This window comes from Palaemon carinicauda, chromosome 30, assembly GCF_036898095.1.
Source record: "Palaemon carinicauda isolate YSFRI2023 chromosome 30, ASM3689809v2, whole genome shotgun sequence".
In the NCBI taxonomy this organism is placed as follows: Eukaryota; Metazoa; Arthropoda; class Malacostraca; order Decapoda; family Palaemonidae; genus Palaemon; species Palaemon carinicauda.
This window is the reverse complement of record NC_090754.1, coordinates 96385412-96405321: the sequence shown is the minus strand read 5'-3', so window position 1 is coordinate 96405321 and position 19910 is coordinate 96385412. Positions and strand designations below refer to the sequence as shown.

General features: G+C 43.4%; 1 protein-coding gene across 2 annotated transcripts in view; it reads right to left on the bottom strand.

Moving 5' to 3' along the window:
* LOC137623357 (integrin beta-PS-like) overlaps window positions 1-19910 on the bottom strand; it is a 1240954-nt gene that overhangs the window by 141561 nt on the left and 1079483 nt on the right. For both annotated transcript variants that reach the window (XM_068354187.1, XM_068354188.1), the window contains one exon: window positions 3875-3969. In XM_068354187.1, coding sequence (XP_068210288.1) covers window positions 3875-3969 — 95 coding nt within the window. The remainder of the gene's footprint in view (window positions 1-3874; window positions 3970-19910) is intronic.

Here is a 19910-nt window from a genome sequence, read left to right as displayed (position 1 = left end):
ATACAGTTTAGTAGTGTGGTACCAAAATTGAGACCAACAAAATTTTAAGAGCTACATCTCTGCGAGTATCTGAAGCTCCAACTTGTGCGTCCTACTCCTGTTGAATCATAACAAAGTCTCATGCGGCGCACCTCGAGAACGGCGCCACAGACAAAGCAACAGGATGAAACCGGGGAAAAATTGCTTTGCGCCTGCGCCTGGTTCCAAATTTGGTGCCTGTTAACCTACCCAGGGTTTTGCAAAACATCCTAATAGGTTTGATGGAGATAATCATCTGCTGACTAGTTTGCAATTTGGTTTTCGTAATGGCCTTGGAGCATGTGATGCCCTTCTTACAATCTCTAATGCTGTACATAAATCCCTTGATTGTGGTCAGAAAGTTCGTATGATTGGTCTTGATTTTAGTGCTGCCTTTGGCCGTGTTAATCATGAGGTCCTTGTTTTCAAACTAAAACAGTTAGGAGTAGGTGGGTGATTTTTTAGCATCATTATTTAATTTCTAAGCTATAGATCGCAAAGAACAGTTGTCCTATATAAAAGTATAGAAATGTGATATCTGTTGTTCCTCATGGCAGTGTTCTTGGCCCATTACTTTTCATGGTACATATACATGACATGTGGTTTAGCCTAGAAAACAAGCTTGTTGCATAGGCAGATGATGCTACACTCTTTGCAGCAATTCCATCTGCTTAATGTAGATCTGGGATTGCTGAATCCCTTAATATAGATCTAGCTAAAATTAGTGCATGGTGCAAATTATGGGGCATGAAGTTGAATCCTAACAAAACTCAATGCATGATTGTAAGTAGATCAGAGATAGGGGCTCCTCAACATCCAGATCTCAGCAATGACAATGTTTCTTTAGCTTTTTATTACTTTTAAAATTCTAGGTTTGATTCCCGACAGCAAATTTACTTTAGAAAAAACACATTAGGTCTGTGTCTTCTTCAATTGCACAAAAAAATGGCTTATTGAGAAAGTCTTTTAAGATTTTCAGTGATCAATCTCTTCTGAAAAAGTGTTTTAATTCATTCATTCTTCTTTGTTTCGAGCATTGTTCTCCTGTCTGGTCTTCAGCTGCTGATTTTCATCTTAATTAGTTGGACAGGAACTTCGGTCTATCTAATTTCTTATTCCTGATCTCGAAATTAATCTCTGGCACCGTCGTTCAATTAGTTCATTATGCATGTTGTATAAGATTTTTCATAATTCTGATCATCCTTTGCATTCAAATCATCCCAGACAATTTCATCCTGTTCGTAATACTAGGTATACAGGTAATTCTAATAGTCAGGCATTCTCCATCATGAGGCTCAATACTTATTTTTGCTGTAACTAGGTTGTGGAATGATCTTCCTCATCGGGTAGTTGAATTAGTAGAACTTCAAAAGTTCAAAGTTGCAGCAAATGTTTCTATGTTGAACAGGCTGACATGAGTCTTTTTATAGTTTATATATAACATATCTGTTTTGATGTTGTTACAGTTTTAAAAATATTTAATTGTTAATTTTTTCTCATATCGTTTATTTATTTCCTTGCTTCCTTTCTTCACTGGGCTATTTTTCCCTATTGGAGCCCTTGGGCTTATAGTATCTTGTTTTTTTCGACTTGGGTTGTAGCTTAGCTATTAATAATAATAATAATAATAATAATAATAATAATACGTACTCAGGACAAACAATCAGAGGTTCCCCAGGAAATGAGACCGAAATTAAAAGAAGGACTGGCATAGGATGGAGAGCTTTTGGTAAACAAAAAGAGATAATGCAACATAAAATGCCTCTTTCTCATGGAAAAATTTATTTAATCAGATCTTCTTACAAGTATTAACTTATCCATTAGAATCTTGGAGCCTTACTAAAACCCTAAAACATAACCTAGTTACATTAGTAAAGTAGAGGATATCATGACTTGTAAGAAAATTAAGGGTATCGTTCTGAAAAAAATTATGATTTTTGATAAATTTTTCGTTCTCTGGTTTTCTATCCCAGCAGTCTCTCCATGGAACACTCTTGCCAGACGTAAGAGTTCAAGGCCTTATCTCATCTAGAAAGTGTATAAAATAAGAAAATATAACTTATTTTTCATTATATATTATTTTACAGAGACAACTTTTGCATACGATATAATTTCCTACTTTTTGGCAATGATATTCGTACAACCTCACATGAGTGTCACACAGTCACTGTCACCCTGCAGGCACTCAAGTGGGTGAATGTCTGCAGAGTAAGTTGAAGGTTATGAAGACAAGAGACAAAGAAGGGGAGACTCGGCTCTCAGCTCTAAAAGGGATGAGCAGATGGCATACTCGGCAGGGGCAGAAACAATCTCCTGCTGAGCCCCCCCACCCAACACTTCCAATAGCTTAAACTTCGAGGGGGCGCCTTCATACCCAAAGAAGGCCATAGTAGATGCAAGGTGTCTTGAATACATGACTCCTCTCCATAGGATCAAGATGAAATGGGGAGAACTTCCTGCCTCGCAGGTTACCCCAATATTTAAGTTGCCCCAGTAACCAAGGGCCACCACTCTTCCTTCTCTTCCTTAAGAGACCCCCGGAAGAGGCTGACTGGAGAGAGCTGGAGGAGAGATTACCAGGCCAGAGGGAGAGAAATTAGTATCTCTTGAACTTCAAGGAAGACCCCAAAAGCAAAGAATCGCTTTCAGACTTCCTCCTCCTGTCGTACACCTACTACTGGGAGGATTGCCCCTCCCGACATTTGTCATAGGGAGAGGCCTGGGTGCAGGAGTGTCTTCTGTAACCCAAGCATAGAAGCTGAAGATCTGTCTCCCTATTAGACATGAAAGTGCTGCACCTATGGCCCAACACTCCTGAACACTTGTGCAAGTCTGGCATTCATCACCGAGGCACACACACAAGCATACCTGCAAAAGGAAAAGGGAAAAAGTTTTGATTTTAGCCAGTTAGGGATGTGAGAACATCTCTTTACACTCACAGCTGAAATGAAACTAGTTTGTCAGTGAGCAAGGGAAGTGGTAGGGGGAGGGACCGTGTCGTGTCTTCCTCACTGCTGATTGGTAACAACATGCCAATTGTTGACACCTCAATAAAAGTTTTAATGGCTGTATTCCCGCTTCGCTGTTATTATACTTCTATATAAAGGACGAAGGTTTGTATTTGTAGGGGAACAAACATCTTGCTTAGACACCAGTCGATGATAGACAGAAGAGTAGAAAGTTAACATATCCTATTATGAACTAGTTAGTGGCCATCAAGTGCTAGATGGCGATGTGGTTCACAGAGGGGAAACATTTTGCAAAGCAAGAACGGGAAATTTTTAAGGGGTAAACATCAACACAGATTCGAAAAGCAATATGAACATTAGTATACTGTAGTTTCATGATAATAAACACTTTGGCTAGTTTTCCTTAAGAATCCTTATAAAACTGGCAGAAATGCCGATTAGACCAGCTACTTCGTTAGACTACAAAGATGTGAAAACCTATGAAAATCTTAGGTTTAAGTATTCTTGATGTGAGAATACTGCCTACACTAGCTTTGCTAAATGTTTACAAATTCTTTCCCTTTATTTCTATTTGACTCTTTGATATAATATTTTCTATAATCATAAGGCATGAGAAATTGCGAGGTCATACATCACAAATAGACAAAATAAAATTATCTAAGAAGTCCACGATGACATGCTTTTTCTGGTAATGATGACAGACATGAAGAGTATGTAGGGTTCTCCTCCAAAAGGAACAATAAATGTACATTACATATGAACATCGTAATTACTAGTAAGATTTGGAATGATATTTTACCTATCATATATCAGTGAACATACTGTACATATAATATAGGAGGATTTGTATCCATGTACATATATACATAATCATAGGAATCTCTTACCAGACAGTCTTCGCAATATTTTCCACTATAGCCTGATTGACAGCTACACTTATTACATTTACAGTCCCCTTGGCCTGAACACACTTCTTTTGAGCCTGAAAGATAAGTTTTGTTAATTCATGCATGTGTATAATCTCTAGAAATATCCATTATTATTTTTTTTACTATATACAAACATCATGGCCATGGTTGTAGTAATTTAATGAACTTATTTTGTATTTTTTTCTTTTTTGGCTAGAATTTTTGAGCAATTTCTTTTATGAAATTCACCTAAAGTTTAGGTCTCAGGAGGCCAGAAAGATTTTCAAGCACTTATGATAATTAGGGTATGAAAATTGTTAACTTCAACACAATTATTACTAATATCAGAACACTAAGTTCATAAACGTTTTTGCTAGCTTTTAAGGGGAGTTAGTTTGAGTGAAATTATCTATCTTGTAAATAAATGTAAAAAAGAATCTCAATATTTCATTGAAAAATCGTACAATAATCCCCACAGTTTCTATTTAATTGGAAGCTTTGACATTGCTTGGATGAGTACATAAGAAAACACTGCAAAATGTTATAAATTCTCTTAAGATCCACCAGAAACTGAAATATTAGTAGTTTTTATTTCTTTTAACCTCTCCAGAAGCTTGGTCCTGTCAACACCACCTCTCAAAATTTAAAAAGTATTCATTTTCTTTCCTTCCATATGCTAAAGCTTCTAGTAAAAAATAATAATAACGTCATTTACTAAAAATACCATGCTGTGGATATCGTATTGTCCTCTTCAGTTTCAATGTCGACTTGGAACAACGTAGACATTAATTCAGATTTTCAGGGTTTTTGTTAGTTTTTCATTTCTTTTATTGGTTTAGATATGTCTTCACCTAGGTTTGTTAACAATTGCTATGTAGTTTGCAAAGGAATTGTTTCTGGGTGATCATGATCTGCATTCTCTTTGTCTTGTGCTTTGAATTATTTATTAAATTAGAGAATCGTTGTGAGGAGTGCGAAGGCCTCATTGTTCCTCTTCTGAAAGTATGTTTTATGGTTGTTGAACAGATTGAAGTTCATAGTAGTTGATTATAGGGAATGGTGACAATAAAGCCACTTTAGCTTTTGTCTTTAGTGCAGTCCTAACGGGTTAAGTTTTGATATTCATAAGGTTATAGAGCTTATAAAATCATTAGTTCCTTTCATGAAAGCTCTGAAAACCACCAAGTCTGATAAAGAGTAATCTGTCATGCCTAGCCTCTTATCTATTTGAAACAAAGAAAAACATACGTCCCAGTAAAATGATACTCCGGCACTTACCGTATTCTTTTAGGAGTCCCCAAACATAGGTTTCTTCAAAAAAAGATTAATTTTACAGAATTGCCTTCATGGAAAACATTGGTTTCAAATTTTAATATCAATGTATCTATTTAACATGTAAAAAAATCAGTTATTATCTTTTTGGATAGAGTCACAGTGCTTTTTTTCAATTTGGTGGAGACTTTGCTGAATTTTGAGGTATATAGTGAGTTATGGTTCTCTGTCCATCAATTCGATGTCTCTAGCCTGTAGATGTGAGTAAACCCAACTACCCATACTGTTCAGTACCAGGGATAGTAAAGAACCTGTGTTCCACCTGCACAAAATTCATTTGTGGGGTATCAAGTAATTTTGGCAACAGTTTCAGTGAAAGGCGGGTGTTTCGAATTTGAATAAATTAAAATGATTGAAATATTGATCATTAAATACAAAGGCAAAGTTAATAATAAATTTCAAAATAAGTTCTCACACTCCCTACAAACAACAAACGCTCAACGCACCCTTTGCACAAGTTAAGAAGATTAACAAATATATGAAGAAAAAAGGAAAACAAGACAAGATCTAACCTAAAAAATAAGGTGTGCAAAATACTGACTTAACTATGCACACCAATCTTGCCTTTTCAGCTTACAAACAGTGGCAGCACATCTCTTAATACAGCCGTCAGGGCCATCCGCCTCCCCAATATTTGGAACACTTACGCTTACATATGAAGAATGGCAATCTTTACTAATATTGCCAATATCTTTAGTAAAACAAAACATCGAAATGAAAATGAAAAAGAACAATCTATTTTTATAAAATTTTTGCTAAGAAAATTATCTTTAACATTATTTTTTGAATAATGAAAATCGATGTAGAAATAAAAAAAAAAATAACTAGATCTAGTTGGATATGACCCCAAATTAATCTTGTTTTAGGAATTTTAGGAATTCAGATTATTGCATTCTAGAGTAAGATAATGTTTATATTTCATGCTCAATTTTTTTTTTTTACTGAAAACATTTTGTTTTATGGCCTACATAGTTTTTTGTTTTTATCAGCGTAAGCAAATAATAAATTTTCATTCAAGAATTTGTGGTGAAGATACCTATAATAATCTCCCATAAACTTTACGTGAACACTTTTCTTTCATCAAGCACGAAAAAGAGACATAATTTATTTCTCTTGATCGTGTCTTAAAAAACCTACGTTGCGTATCTCTGAGATATATTTATCGACATTCCTTTGACTGTCTGTTCATATATTCACAATTCTCATGTCATGATACTGAGCGATGCTAAAATGTTAAGCCGATAACTAAATATGCCTAAAGCATAAAATTTGCCCCAAAAATAAGTATACAAGAATATATTATGTCAGCACTGTCTTACTCATGTGTGGGTATTTGGTACATAAAAATGTATATATTTAGCAAATTTGAGGGAAGAGACTTACCATTGCGTTAGTGAACAACCCCTTAGATATGATGATTGTAACTTTATAATTTCCAGTACTGAGGGAAATTACCACTTCAAAGCCCATACTTATGCATACTAAAATATATCAAACTGATCATTACAAAATATGTTTGTTTAAGCCTGTATTTCTTTGTCTGCTCGATTATATAGATATAATTTTTCTTATATTTATACTGAGAGACGTATGAATTGTCAAATACAAGAAGTAAGTATGCCGTGTTATGTATTTGTACTGTTGTAAGGGCAATGTCCTACAGCATTTTACTCTACGAATTCCCCTTTTTCACCTATACATATTTTCCTGTTATTTAATTGTAAATGGTATTTACATCTTCGTGTGCAGAATCATCTCTTCTTTTTATTTATGTATCATTCATCATTGTATGCTAATGCTGGGCCTTGCTACTTATCCGTCCGCAGACCTCTATGTGAGTCACCTGTTCTGAGACTTGAAGCATCAGTAGGCTATGATCTGTCACTCGCCCCTCACAATTGGTGACCCATGGAGTTTCCTTTAGCAGACTTGACGCGGCTACCTTGAAAGAGATTGTTTCGGATCTCGACTTCAGATGCCATGAAACACCATTAACAGATTTACTATGGCGCAAAAAACCTATGTTCTGGCGTTCTTCTTGCAGTTTGCCACGGCATTAACGATAACTCGACTGCTCGGAAAACTTCTCTCCGTTAACGGGCTAAATACGGCTCAAGAGTGAGTTTCAGAGCATGAGGAGAATGGCAAACTCAAACATCAATAGTTCTATGCCCTTCGCAGCCAATCGTAATTCAAATCATGCAGGCGGCAACGGGCCACAAGTTACAACTGCCTCCTTTCACACCCGACTCGGCCTGGGTATGGTTCCAGAGGGCCGTGATACACTTCAGGCTCGCAAACGTGACAGATGAGGCAAGGATAGCTGACATGGTGATGGGGATGCTCTCAGCAGACACGCTAAGAAAATATTGTCCTGGTTGAGGCAGAAACTGGGAGCAATTCATTATGCTGAGCTGAAAAAGAAACTGTCAAATGTCTATGGTCTCCTCACGACCCTGAGGGCCCAGCACTCCCTCGACCTGATGTCAACGCCCCCTCGGCGACAATCTCCCATCGGAGGCCTGGGCCGAGCTCCTGGACCTGCTGTAGTTGGACGAATTGGACAACAGCGGGCGGCCTAAAGAAATCAGCTTGACCCAAGAAATATTCCTGCGTAGACTCCCAAAGAATGTCCGTGCCCAGTTAGAAGACGCCAAAGACCTGGACATGCCCTCTTTGGTAGAAAAGGCCGACAAGGTCTGCCTGGTGGCCTGGGACTCCAGATACGCCACCGCTGCCTCGATCAACACCGTGGCAGAGAAGGAAGTGTCCCTCGGAACCAGAGGAAGCAGGAGTCTATGCAGTCTATGACAGGAGACCTCCCAACAATGACCCCACCTACCACCACATCACTACCAGCATCAAAAGCTCCGAGAAGAAAACAAACAATAAACCCCTGACCAATCAAGATGGTGCTACTACCACTGCACGTGGGGGACAAGAGCAGTAAAATGTGCCTGGCCATGCTCTTTTCCCAAAAAACTAATTAGACGACTATGTCTACAAGCAGCCACGAAACCTTTGAACTCCTACCCCGTGGGTTTCTATATCCACGTCGCAAACTCGGGAAGAAGGTTCCTAGTGGATACCGACGCTTGAGTCTCTACGTTCCCGCATACGAAGCATGACAATGGCCGCCCATCAGGCAACGGGACTGCACTGGTTGCTGCGAACGGCAGCCCCATCCCCTGTTACGGGACGAGAACGGTGAAGTTATCATTCAGGGTCCAAGAGTTCAGCTGGCCTTTCCTGATTGCCGACATAAAGACACCACTCCTGGGCACTGACTTTCTCGCCCACCATGGTCTGACTTTCCTACGGGCCCAGTATTCCCCGCGCATGCTCAGGTAAACACAGCAAGTACAACCGCCTCTTGCATGAGTTCCACGAAGTCTTAAAGCATGAACTACCAAAATAGGAGGGAATTCTTGCAAGCACAGGATATACCACCACATAACTAAGATGGGCCCACCAACTCACTCCAAATTCAGATGTCTGCCACCACAAAAACTACAGGATGCCAAACGCACTTTCCTCGAGATAGAGCAAATGGGAGTATGTAAAAATGCATCTAGCCCATGGGCCTCACCGCTACACGTGGGCAAGAAACCTGATGGCAGCTGGAGACCTTGCGGTGATTTCAAACCTCTGAATCTGGTCACAGTACCTGACCACTACCCCCTGCCCAACATGCAGGACCTCACCAGGACCCTCCAAGGGGCTACAATTTTTACCAAAATGGACCTCCTGAAATCATACTTCCAGGTCCACAAGACAGCCATAATAACCCTGTTTGGATCGTACGTTTTTGCATACTCAACATTCGATCTCAGAAACGCCGGTGCAACCTTCAAGCACCTAATGGACAACATCCTGGGCAACCTACCTTTCTGCGCTGTATACGTCAATAACATCTTGGTGCTCTCCAAGTCCCAGGACGAACATTTTCAGCACATAAGAACAGTGTTGAAACGGCTACAAGAAAACTGCCTCGTAGTGTGTTTTGCCAAATGCACTTTCGGAGCCGAGAAGGTAGAATTCCTGGGACACGAATTCTTAAAGGAGGGGGTGCGCAAGTTCCCGACGCCAACCACCGTAAGAGGTCTACAGGACTTCATTGGCATGGCAAATTATTATAGGAGGCTCCTCCCTAACATCCCAGGCATCATGACTCCTCTGCTCGACGTCCTGAAAAGGGGGTCAAAGAAACTACAATTGGGTCCTCATCAACAAGAGGCCTTCGAGCGAACAAAGGTCGCCCTCTGCGGAGCCACGACCTTGTCTTACCAGGACCCCAAGGTCCCTCTCCAGTTGACCACGGATGCCAGCTACACAGCCTGTGGTGCCGTCTTGGAGCAGATGGTAAACAACGAACCACAACCTTTAGCCTTCTTCAGGAAGAAATTGAAGCAGCCCGAGACACAGTACAGCACATTCGACTGCGAACTATTGGCAGTATATCTCGCTGTCAGGCATTTCAAGTATCTGCTAGAGGGAACTTCGTTCACCATCCAGACGGACCACCAACCACTGATCCACGCCTTTACAAAGCCTGGGGACACTTGGTCAGCCCGTCAGCATCGTCACCTGGCAGCCATATCTGAATTCGGCTGCACCATCACCTAAGTGCCAGGGAACAAGAACCCGTTGGCTGATACCTTGTTACGGATAAACATCAACTCCATCCACATCGAGGTGAACTACAACGACATTGCTCGCAAGCAATCAACCGACTCCGGAACAGCAGACGCAAGAGCTTCTCCGACGTCCTTGCAGTGGGATGACTTCGAAATAAGCCCTAACAGCCTCAAACTACTGTGCAACATAAGCACGGGCCATCCCGGACCTTTTATACCACCATCTAGGCAACGGGCGATATTCGGCGTTGTCCACGGCCTCTCTCACCCATCAATGAGGAGGACCATCAAGTTGATGACGGAAAAATTTATATGTCCAGGTATCCGGAAAGATGCACGCAAATGGGCACGGACCTGCACGGTGTGCCAAACCAGTAAAGTCAGTCCACACACAGAGTCGGGAGTCGGTACCTTCCCGAAAACCAGACGATGATTCGGCCATATCCACATAGATGTGGTAGGTCCCCTACCGCCTTCAGGAGGCGCTCGATACCTACTGACAGTCATCGATCACTCAACGAGATGGTTGGAGGTGACACCTATAGCCGAATCATCTAGGGATACGTGTGCCCAAGCTCTCCTCTCCAGCTGGGTCGGTCGTTTTGGGGTGCCCGACGACGTGACGACCGACCGGGGACCCGCTTTCATCTCAGACCTATGGGCGTCCCTCGGTTGCTTAATGGGAACTAGTCTACACAGCACGACCGTCTACAACCCAGCAGCAAACGGCATGGTTGAAAGAAGCCATCGTTCCCTGAAGGCGTGAAGGCGGCATTAATGGCCAGGTGTACAGACGAACACTGGGTCCATCAACCACTATGCTTCTTCCTCAGCCTTTGCACAGCCCCAAGAGTCCAACGGCGTCACCTCCCCGGCCAAGAAGGTGTACGGCGAAACACTTGTCGTTCCGGGTGAATTCTTCCCCACCGAGCCGGGCTACAATGACGTCAGCATCGCCTGTGAAAGAAAAATCAGGGAAATTCCCGCCATGCCGCAAGACGTAAAGGGACAGAACCAAGCACTGCTAACCAACCGCCCTGAACACCTGACCATACGTCTTCATAAGGGAGGACGCCCATCACCCTCCACTGACTCGGCCATACAAGGGGACCGACCACGTCCTAGAAAGGATGGAAAGGCCTTCAAAATCATGGTGCACAGGACGAATGATTGGATATCAGTGGACAGGTTAAAACCAGCGCACACTGAAGACGATGACCTTCAAGTGCAACAAGGGTGACGACCTTGCTTACCTCCCCAAAACAAGGCAGAGGAAGCCAGGGCAAGACACACTAAATCTGGTCCAGGAAGACCGCAAACAGCAGTCAAACCCCCCGGACGCCACGAACGGGGCGGCATCCTGCAGTCAAAGGGATCGCTAGCGATGGTCCACTGACGCTGGTATCCTGAAGAAGAGACCATCTGAAACCCCCAGCACGCTACAGAGACTGATATATAGTATTTGATTTTATTTTTGCATGTTCCCTCTTGTCATCCAATAATTTTTTGGGTTCAAGCCATGTTGTCCTAATGGAAGTTCCTTCTGGCAACTTTCTACAGTATAATATTTCTGCAATTGATATTACAAGAGAATTACCGTCAGGTATCACGAGATTCCAACCCCCGGAAACAACTATCCGAAGATATCGTGTATAATCAGGGATGTATCCTAAGATAACCATAGATATCTGCACCCCAAACAGACCTTACCCAGTCTAATCCACTAAGGGGTAGGATAAACAATGAGCCGTTACAGATCCTATCACCTTCAGGTGCTCCTATTCGATCCCGTTTCACCATTCCTTTATACGCAGCTGGTGGATACAGTGCGGTTGATTTTTGTGGACGTTCTTTTCACTGTTTTTGAGGATTTGTTTTGTGTTATGGCTTCCTCTTCTTCGTCAAAGTTTCCCTCTTGTCATCCAATCATTAAAAGGTCTTTTAATAATTGTCTTGTAAGGGTCCTGCAGCATTTTTACTCTGCGAATTACCTTTTTTCACTTATACATATTTTCCTGTTATTTCATTGTAAATGTTATGTATATCTTCGTGTGCAGAATAATCTCTTCTTTTTATTCATGTATCATTCATCATTGTATGTTAATGCTGGGCCTTGCTATTGGTAAATATGTTAATGTAAAGAAACTCAATTGTCCAGCATATTTTACTTATCTGCGGCAGTCAGTCACCTGCCACAGGGGCCCTTGCTACTTATCCGTCCGCAGACCTCTATGTCATTCACCTGTTGTGAGAATGAAGCATCAGTCGGGTATGATTAGTCATTCGCTCCTCACACTGTAATATCGTATGTGCTATGTGTATTGAAAGTAATAATGCGCATGTTTAAACGATAATTTTAAGTGTAGAAGCATATTTTATGGAGGATTTAATAATTTATTAATTGCCTCAAAGATAGGATGTGGTTATTCTTGCTTTTATAATGTTCATTTGTTATTTTCCTTTTTTTATACAAGAGTTTTTTTACAATGTACTAAATCTCATGAGACAAGCCGATGAGAGTTGTAGCAGTAATGAAACAAAAGGACTAAGTGTATTTCAATAGTGTATACATATCATTCAATACCATAAAGAAGTTTTGGCGAAGATGCTGGGATTGTCAAATGCAACACTAATTCACTGATATTATTCTAGGTATGTATGAGGGTGTAAAGACATCATTCTGTTGGATTTCGGTCCGCCGAAATCCAAGTTTATACTTATCATTTCTCAACCATACTTGTTACAACCTATTTGTATATAGCAATGTATGTAGATTTTTCCGGCCTTTCAGCCAATGTATATATTATGCCATTTCATGTATTTGATGTTCCACACATTGTATGTAAAGTTTCGTAAGATACACAAATGCTTTGTCAGACTTAACCTTTCTGCGAAGGAGGTCGTCTTTCCTGACCCTAGCACCTCTATTCTGTCCGCACTCCTGTATATAAACAGAATGTCTCACATAATAAACAAGTCAGTTCTCAGCTGCTTCTCATTGTGTGCCCTCACAACTGGTGACCTCCTGGATTGGATGGTAACTTTGCAGATTTGGCTACGCCATTAACAGACTCACTACAGCTGCGTTACCTTAAGAAAACCTTTAACTGCACCATACAACACCTTAGTTAAGTTTTCTGAAAGTTCCTTTCCCTGGTCGACATAAAAAATGCCACTAACGGACTCAAAAGGGTACAAAACTCTTGCTTACTAGTTGTTTCCCGAGTGGTTTGGACCTGCCATTTACGTATCTACGACCATACAGGAACCCGACTCCATTAACAGACTAAATAAGTTGCATACTGCGTTTTGGTGTGAAGTACAATGAGCACTGAGGTACAGAGTTCAACCAATCCCGCGCCCGATACTACGTCCTTAACATAAACTCTACCCGACACTGCAAGAACACAATCGTCACCAGGCCAGAGCATGAGACTACCGCCGTTCTCACAGAGGAGCTCGTCATCATGGTACCTTAGGGCGGATGTGCTCTTCAGGATGGTACGAATGGCACACGGAGGAGCATAAGCAGACATTGTTCTATCATTTTTACCCAAGGACGTGCTCGACCGGATCTCCTCCTGGCTGGACACACGGTCAGGACGGGTGGGCAACGACGAAAGAAACTACTCTCCACATACTCCGTCTCCCTTTCCCTGAGGGTCCAGCTAGTCCTGGACCTGATAAACCAACCTCTGGGGGACAACTTGCCCGTGGACGCCTGGGACGAGCTAGTGGGTCTCCTGATGCTCCTGGATGTAGACGCAGACGGACGACGGAAAGAGATCAGTTTATCCAGGTAGATATTCCTGCGTTGCCTACCTCAGGTTGTCAGGGCCCAACTCGCCGACACGGACGCAATTCCGATGGAGGACCGGGTACTCAAGGCCCAGAAGCTGCATGATGCCTCTCGGGCTTCTAGGCACGAAGCATTACCAATGTTCGTTCATGTGACGATGCAGACTGGTTGGACGGAACAGAATGGAGAGAGGTCAACACAGTGCATTGGAGAGAACCACCGCCATGGCAGACGAAGAAGGCTAACCCATCCTAGTGTTATTTTCCCCAGACCTTAGGGTAGTAAGCAATGAAATGCAGACTCCCGTGCAAGTTCCCCAAAAAAAGAACGGCGGCCACCCACAACATCGACCGTGGCCGCTAACACTACAGGACCCCAACGGGTGAGGTTTTACCTACACAATGCTGTGTCAGGCTGGATGATGATGGTCGACGCGGGCGCCCTAATATCAACGTTCCCGCCGATGAAGGGGGACCACGAAAACCCCACCGACGCCACCGCCCAGTTGCTGGCTGCCAACGGCAGCCCAATCTGCTGCTACGAGACCAAGATATTGGAGATTTCCGTCATGGGACGCTCTTATACCTGGCCTTTCATCATCGCCGACGTCAGTTGCCCCCTGCTGGGAGCAGATTTCCTGGCCCACCATGGATTGCTGGTGGACGTCGCCCAGAAACGTATTCTCGACACGAAAACCTGCCGTTCCCTTACCTCTCACTACTGGATCAGGCATACCCATCGTGTGCTCCCTTAACCCTCATCGCTACAGCGACCTCGTGCAAGAGCTCCCCGACGTATTCAAGCTGGAACGCCTCCAGTTGGCTGGTTCGCCAGTCAAACACGACGTATATCATCACATATCAACTATGGGACCCCCAAGGCATGCCGAGTTTTGCCGACTACCACCCAAGAAGCTCCGTGATGACAAGAACGCATTCGCCGACATGGAGCGGATGGGGATCAGCAAGAAGGCTGCAAGCCCATGGGCCTCACCCCTCAACATGGTAAAGAAATCCGACGGCACTTGGAGACTATCGCTGCCTCAACATGATCACAACGTCTAATCACTACCCCGTACCAAGCATGCAAGGCCTCACCGGCGCCCTGCATGGTGCGACGATGTTTACGAAAATGGACCTCCTCAAGTCGTACTTCCAGGTCCCCGTCCACCAGGACAACATCCCAAAGACGGCCATCATTACGCCCCTCAGGGGCACACATTCGCCCTCTCCACTTTCAGCCTCAGAAATGTTGGGTCCACCTTCCAGCGCCGGATGGACAGCATCCTCGGAAATCTACCATTCTGCTGCTGCTATGTAGACAATGACATATTGATATTCTCCAGATCACAGGAAGGGCACAAAGACCACATCCGGGCGGTCCTGAAACACCTGCAGGAGAACGGGTTGGTCGTCCGCTTCAACAAATGCACGTTCAGCGCAGAGAGGAGGGATTTCCTGGGACACAAGGTCTCCTCAATGGGAGATCACCATATGACCTCCAAGGTGGAAGTAATGAGGACCTTTCCCATGCCTACGACAATCAAGGCCCTGCCGGAATTCATCGGCATGGTCAATTATTATCAACGTTTCATTCCAGACATCACTCGCATCATGTCACTGCTGAATGACGTCCTGAAGAGGAACGCAAAGAAGTTAAAATGGGAAACGCCTCAGCAGCAGGCATTCGATCAGACAAAGGCCACCCTTGCTGAGGCTGCCACACTATTCTACCAGGACCCGGAGGTCCCCCCCTTAAGACTTACCACCAACGGCAACAACGTCCAGTGCTGGAGCGGGCAGTGAATGTATTGCCCTAGCCGCTGGCGATTTTAAGCCGAAAACTCAAACCACTTGAAACACAGTACAGTATGTTCAACCGGGAATTACTGGCCATCTACCAAGCCGTTTGACATTTCCGGTACCTCTCTGAAGGGTCCTCCTTCACCATCCAAACAAACCACCAACAGTTGGTCCAAGCATGGTCAGTGAGATAACAACAGCACCTGGCCACCATCGCTGAGTTTGGGTGTACAATTCGCTACCTTCCAGGCAAGAAGAAATCCGTGGCCGACATACTGTCACGGATAGAAATCAACTCCATCCACCTGGGCGTGGACTCCTCAGACCTCTCCCGAGAACAAGCCGCCGACCTTGAGACAGCAGCGTACCGCACGACGCCCACTTCATTGAAACTGGAGGATATCCCACTGAACCCAACGGGCACAATACACATCTGCGATACCGGTACCGGTCGCCCTCGTCCCTGTTTACCTGCCTGGCAGAAACAGGTGTTGGAGATCATCCACAGACTGTCGCACCCCACCGGACGAACAACAGTATGGCTAATGACTGAAAAATTTGTCTGGCACAGCATAAAAAAGGATTCATGCGAATGGGCCAGGACCTGCATGGTGTGCCAGACCTGCAAAATCAATCGTCACACGGAATACGGCGTCCGGGACTTCCCTCAAATGAGGCGCCGCTTGGGGCACATACACGTCGACATCGTGGGACCCCTCCCACAGTCCGAAGACCTCAGGTAACTCCTCACAATCATAGAGCGATCCACCAGGAGGCCAGAAGCCACCCCCATGATGGAAGCCACAACCAATGCCTGCGCAGAAGCCCTCCTGTCAAGTTGGATCAGCTATTTCGGAGTACCCGACGACATCACGACTGACCGCGGGCTAGCTTTCCTGTCCGAGTTGTGGGCCTCCCTGGCTTGCGTACTAGGAACATCCCTTCACAGCAGAATGACGTAAAATCCCGTAGCAAACGGCAAGGTAGAGAGGGTCCATTGTTCACTGAAATCTTTCCTTATGGCCCGCGGCACCGATGAAAACCGGAAATTACAAATACCATGGGACCTCCTCAGCCTCATGACCGCCCTAGAGCAAACGGCGAGGTTCCCCGGTGGAGAAAGTGTACGGTGAGGCACTGGCTGTGCCTAGGGAGTTCTTCCCAACAATATAACACCAACCAGGACACATTAATAAAAAAGCTTCTTGAGGTTGCTGGGAAATTCACGCCGTGTCTGAGGACCTTCACCGACAGGACCAAGTGTTACAAACCGAAGGGCCTGGACACCTGCAGCTACATCTTCATCAGGAATGACGCACATCAACCTCCTGATGCGGCCATACCGGGGTCCATACTGCTTCGTGAAAACCACCCCCAACTTATAATGCCTCATGATCAACAGCCAAGAAGACTGGGTCACCATCAACAGACTGAAACCCGCATTCCTGACGGATGACGATGACGATAGCGCAAATGCCAGAAAAGGGCATACAGAGTGCCACCCCATAACAAGCCTTCTCCCACTCGAAGCAACCAGCCCCAATGACAGACAGTTGAACATCCCGGGAACCCCACCCAGGGAGGCATCCTGTCGGATGACACATCAGAGGTATCAGCCTCTGACAATGGCTCTCGTCCGCAGATGTCAAAAACACGCCTTTGACCTCCTCGAAGATACCAAGATTGAAATGCTACATTATCAACAATAATTATTATGAAATAATACTTGTCTGGGGTGGGGAGGTACTTGTAAAGACAGTATTTTGTCGGATTTTGGTTCACCAAAATCCAAGTTTATACTTATCATTTTTGGGCTTAGGCCATGTCGTCCTAATGGAAGGTTCCTTCAGTAGCTTCCTAAGGGTATATATGACTACAGTAGATATTCCCAGAGAATTAAACTAAAGGTTTTACAGAATTCTAACTTCTGGCGCGAGTACCCTCTTTCCTGACCCAACGTTTCTCGCCAAGAATGAGCTACCCACTAAAAGGTGGGGTCCCTGGAGAATCTGCCTTCTGAAGGAAGATGTCTCTCTGTGCCAAGTGGAGAGCCTAAAGGTCTATCTTCGAAGAACTACGGACTTCGGTGGCGGACAGCTCTTTAAAGGGGAAACATCGGGTTCTGATTTGTCACTCAAACAACTAAGGGCAAAGATCACCTACTTTATTCGCAGAGCGGATCCTGACAGTACGCCTGCAGGTCATGATCCCAGGAAAGTCGCCTCTTCCCTGAATTTTTTTTTCCAGTCAATGGACTTTGAAAGTCTTCGCTCATTCACAGGCTGGAAAACTTCAAGAGTGTTTTTCAAACACTTTGCGAAGCAGGTGCACGAATTGAAAAAATACGTGGTAGCTGCAGGTAGTGTGTTAAAACCTGCTGCTTAGAACTGCGATGACCAGTGAGTTATTTGTGACTCTAACTCTAAGGGTGTCTGTGTTGACCCTAGTGTACAGCATAGTGAAAATAGTGCCACCATGTGACACTAAGGTGAAGTCGCATAGACTAAAACACGTATGCCACATGTTCCTAACATAAAGTGTATATAAGACATTCTAGAAAGACTTTATAATTCATATGGAATTAATGTGTGATGGCAAGTTTTCCTTTTCAGATACCACATTTATTTCTATTAATGTCCCAAGTCTATGTAACTGATTTGCATTCCATTACAATTTAGATTCATCACATTTATGTGTGTTAATTCTTATTTTTGCCCAAATACAAGAATTTACTTTACTCGTGCGTCTTATTTCGCCCTAATATTATAATAAAATACTGTTTGAGATTTTTAATTCCCTCTATAATAAGTAAATATGTCTGAACAATGAATATACTATTGTTCCCTATTGATACAAACATCTAGACTAAGGTATTTTGTTCCAACACGTTGTACTTCCCTTATCTGCTATCTAGCTCTGGGAACGGCAGGTACTTCTGATGCTGGGTGAGTTCCTTTATCAAGTAACTTCGAGACTTTCCATAAGTCCAATAAGACTCTTCCCTGCCAGGGGGGGGGGGGGGGGGCTGGAAGCGGTAACATAGAACATGTTTATCTGAGGTAACATATACCGGTAATGTCACAAGGTCTCTGTGGTCATTAGACCAAAGAAATATTGTCTAGAAGTCAAAGGCACTACAAAATGAAAAATCTACGATACATTAATTCTCTGGTACACTTCCATCAGGACGACATGGCCTAAGCCCAAAAAACGAATTTTGAGCGAAGCGAAAAATCTATTTTTGGGTGAGATAGCCATGTCGTCCTGATGGACCCGCCGTTTTCTCTATTTTAGGCCTTGGCAGGTCCCTCCCAATCTTACTGTATCATGGAGGCTGGCCTCGATGCCAGAAGGAACGGAGAAGGCGCGCGGTTATGATGTCAGCCAAGATGGTGGCCAACATGGCGTCATTTATGACGTCATCCGAGTACCGTAACAGTAACGGAGGAGGAGAACTTCAGAACGGCTCCTCCCATAACTTGCCACCAACTTTCCCCTCGAAGATTAAACGCTATGTGGGGTGCAGATAACTATGTGGCGTGTCAAGCATACGTCCCCTGTTATTATACGATATCCTAAAGGGAAACCTTATGGGTACTCGCGCCAGAAGTTAGAATTCTGTGAAACCTTTAGTTTAATTCTCTGGGAATATCTACTGTAGTCATATGTAAACTTAGGAAGCTACTGAAGGAACCTTCCATCAGGACGACATGGCTATCTCACCCAAAAATAGATTTTTCGCTTCGCTCAAAATCCGTTTTCTAAACCGTACTTGTTAGAGTCTATTCATATATACCAATGTATGTAGATTTTTCCGGCCTTTCAGCCAATGTATATATTATGCTATTCAATGTATTTGATGTCCCTCACATTGCATGTAAAGTTTCGTAAGAAAAACAAATACTCGGTCAGACTTGACCTTTATACGACGGAGGTCGTCTCGCCCTACCAGGGCAATTCTTTCCCATCCGCAGGCTTGTGTATAAACAGAATGTCTCAGATAATAAACAAGTCAGTTCTCAGCTGCTTTTCATTACGTGCCCTCACAAGGGCAGTAATACGATTACATTGTTAACAAATGTAAAATTAGCGAAGATGATTGGATTTTCAAATACAACACTAATTCAGTGCTATTGTTCCAGTTATATTTGAAGATAGTAATACAATTACATTGATATAACAAATGTAAAATTGACGACGAAGGACTAAAACAACTTATGCAGATGAAGAAGAAGCAGAACAAGCAGCAGAAGGAGACCCAACTAGACAAAACAAAACTCATGCAGCATGAAACTACAGCCATCCAGAGGAACACACCACCCTAGGCTACAACCAAGTTTGATGCCAAAAAAGAAGGGAACATCAAACATTTCAATTTATTTATCCTAATACTAAGTAAAGTATGATTGAAATTTGTTACCAGTAGGCAATGGTGCAGAGGTAAA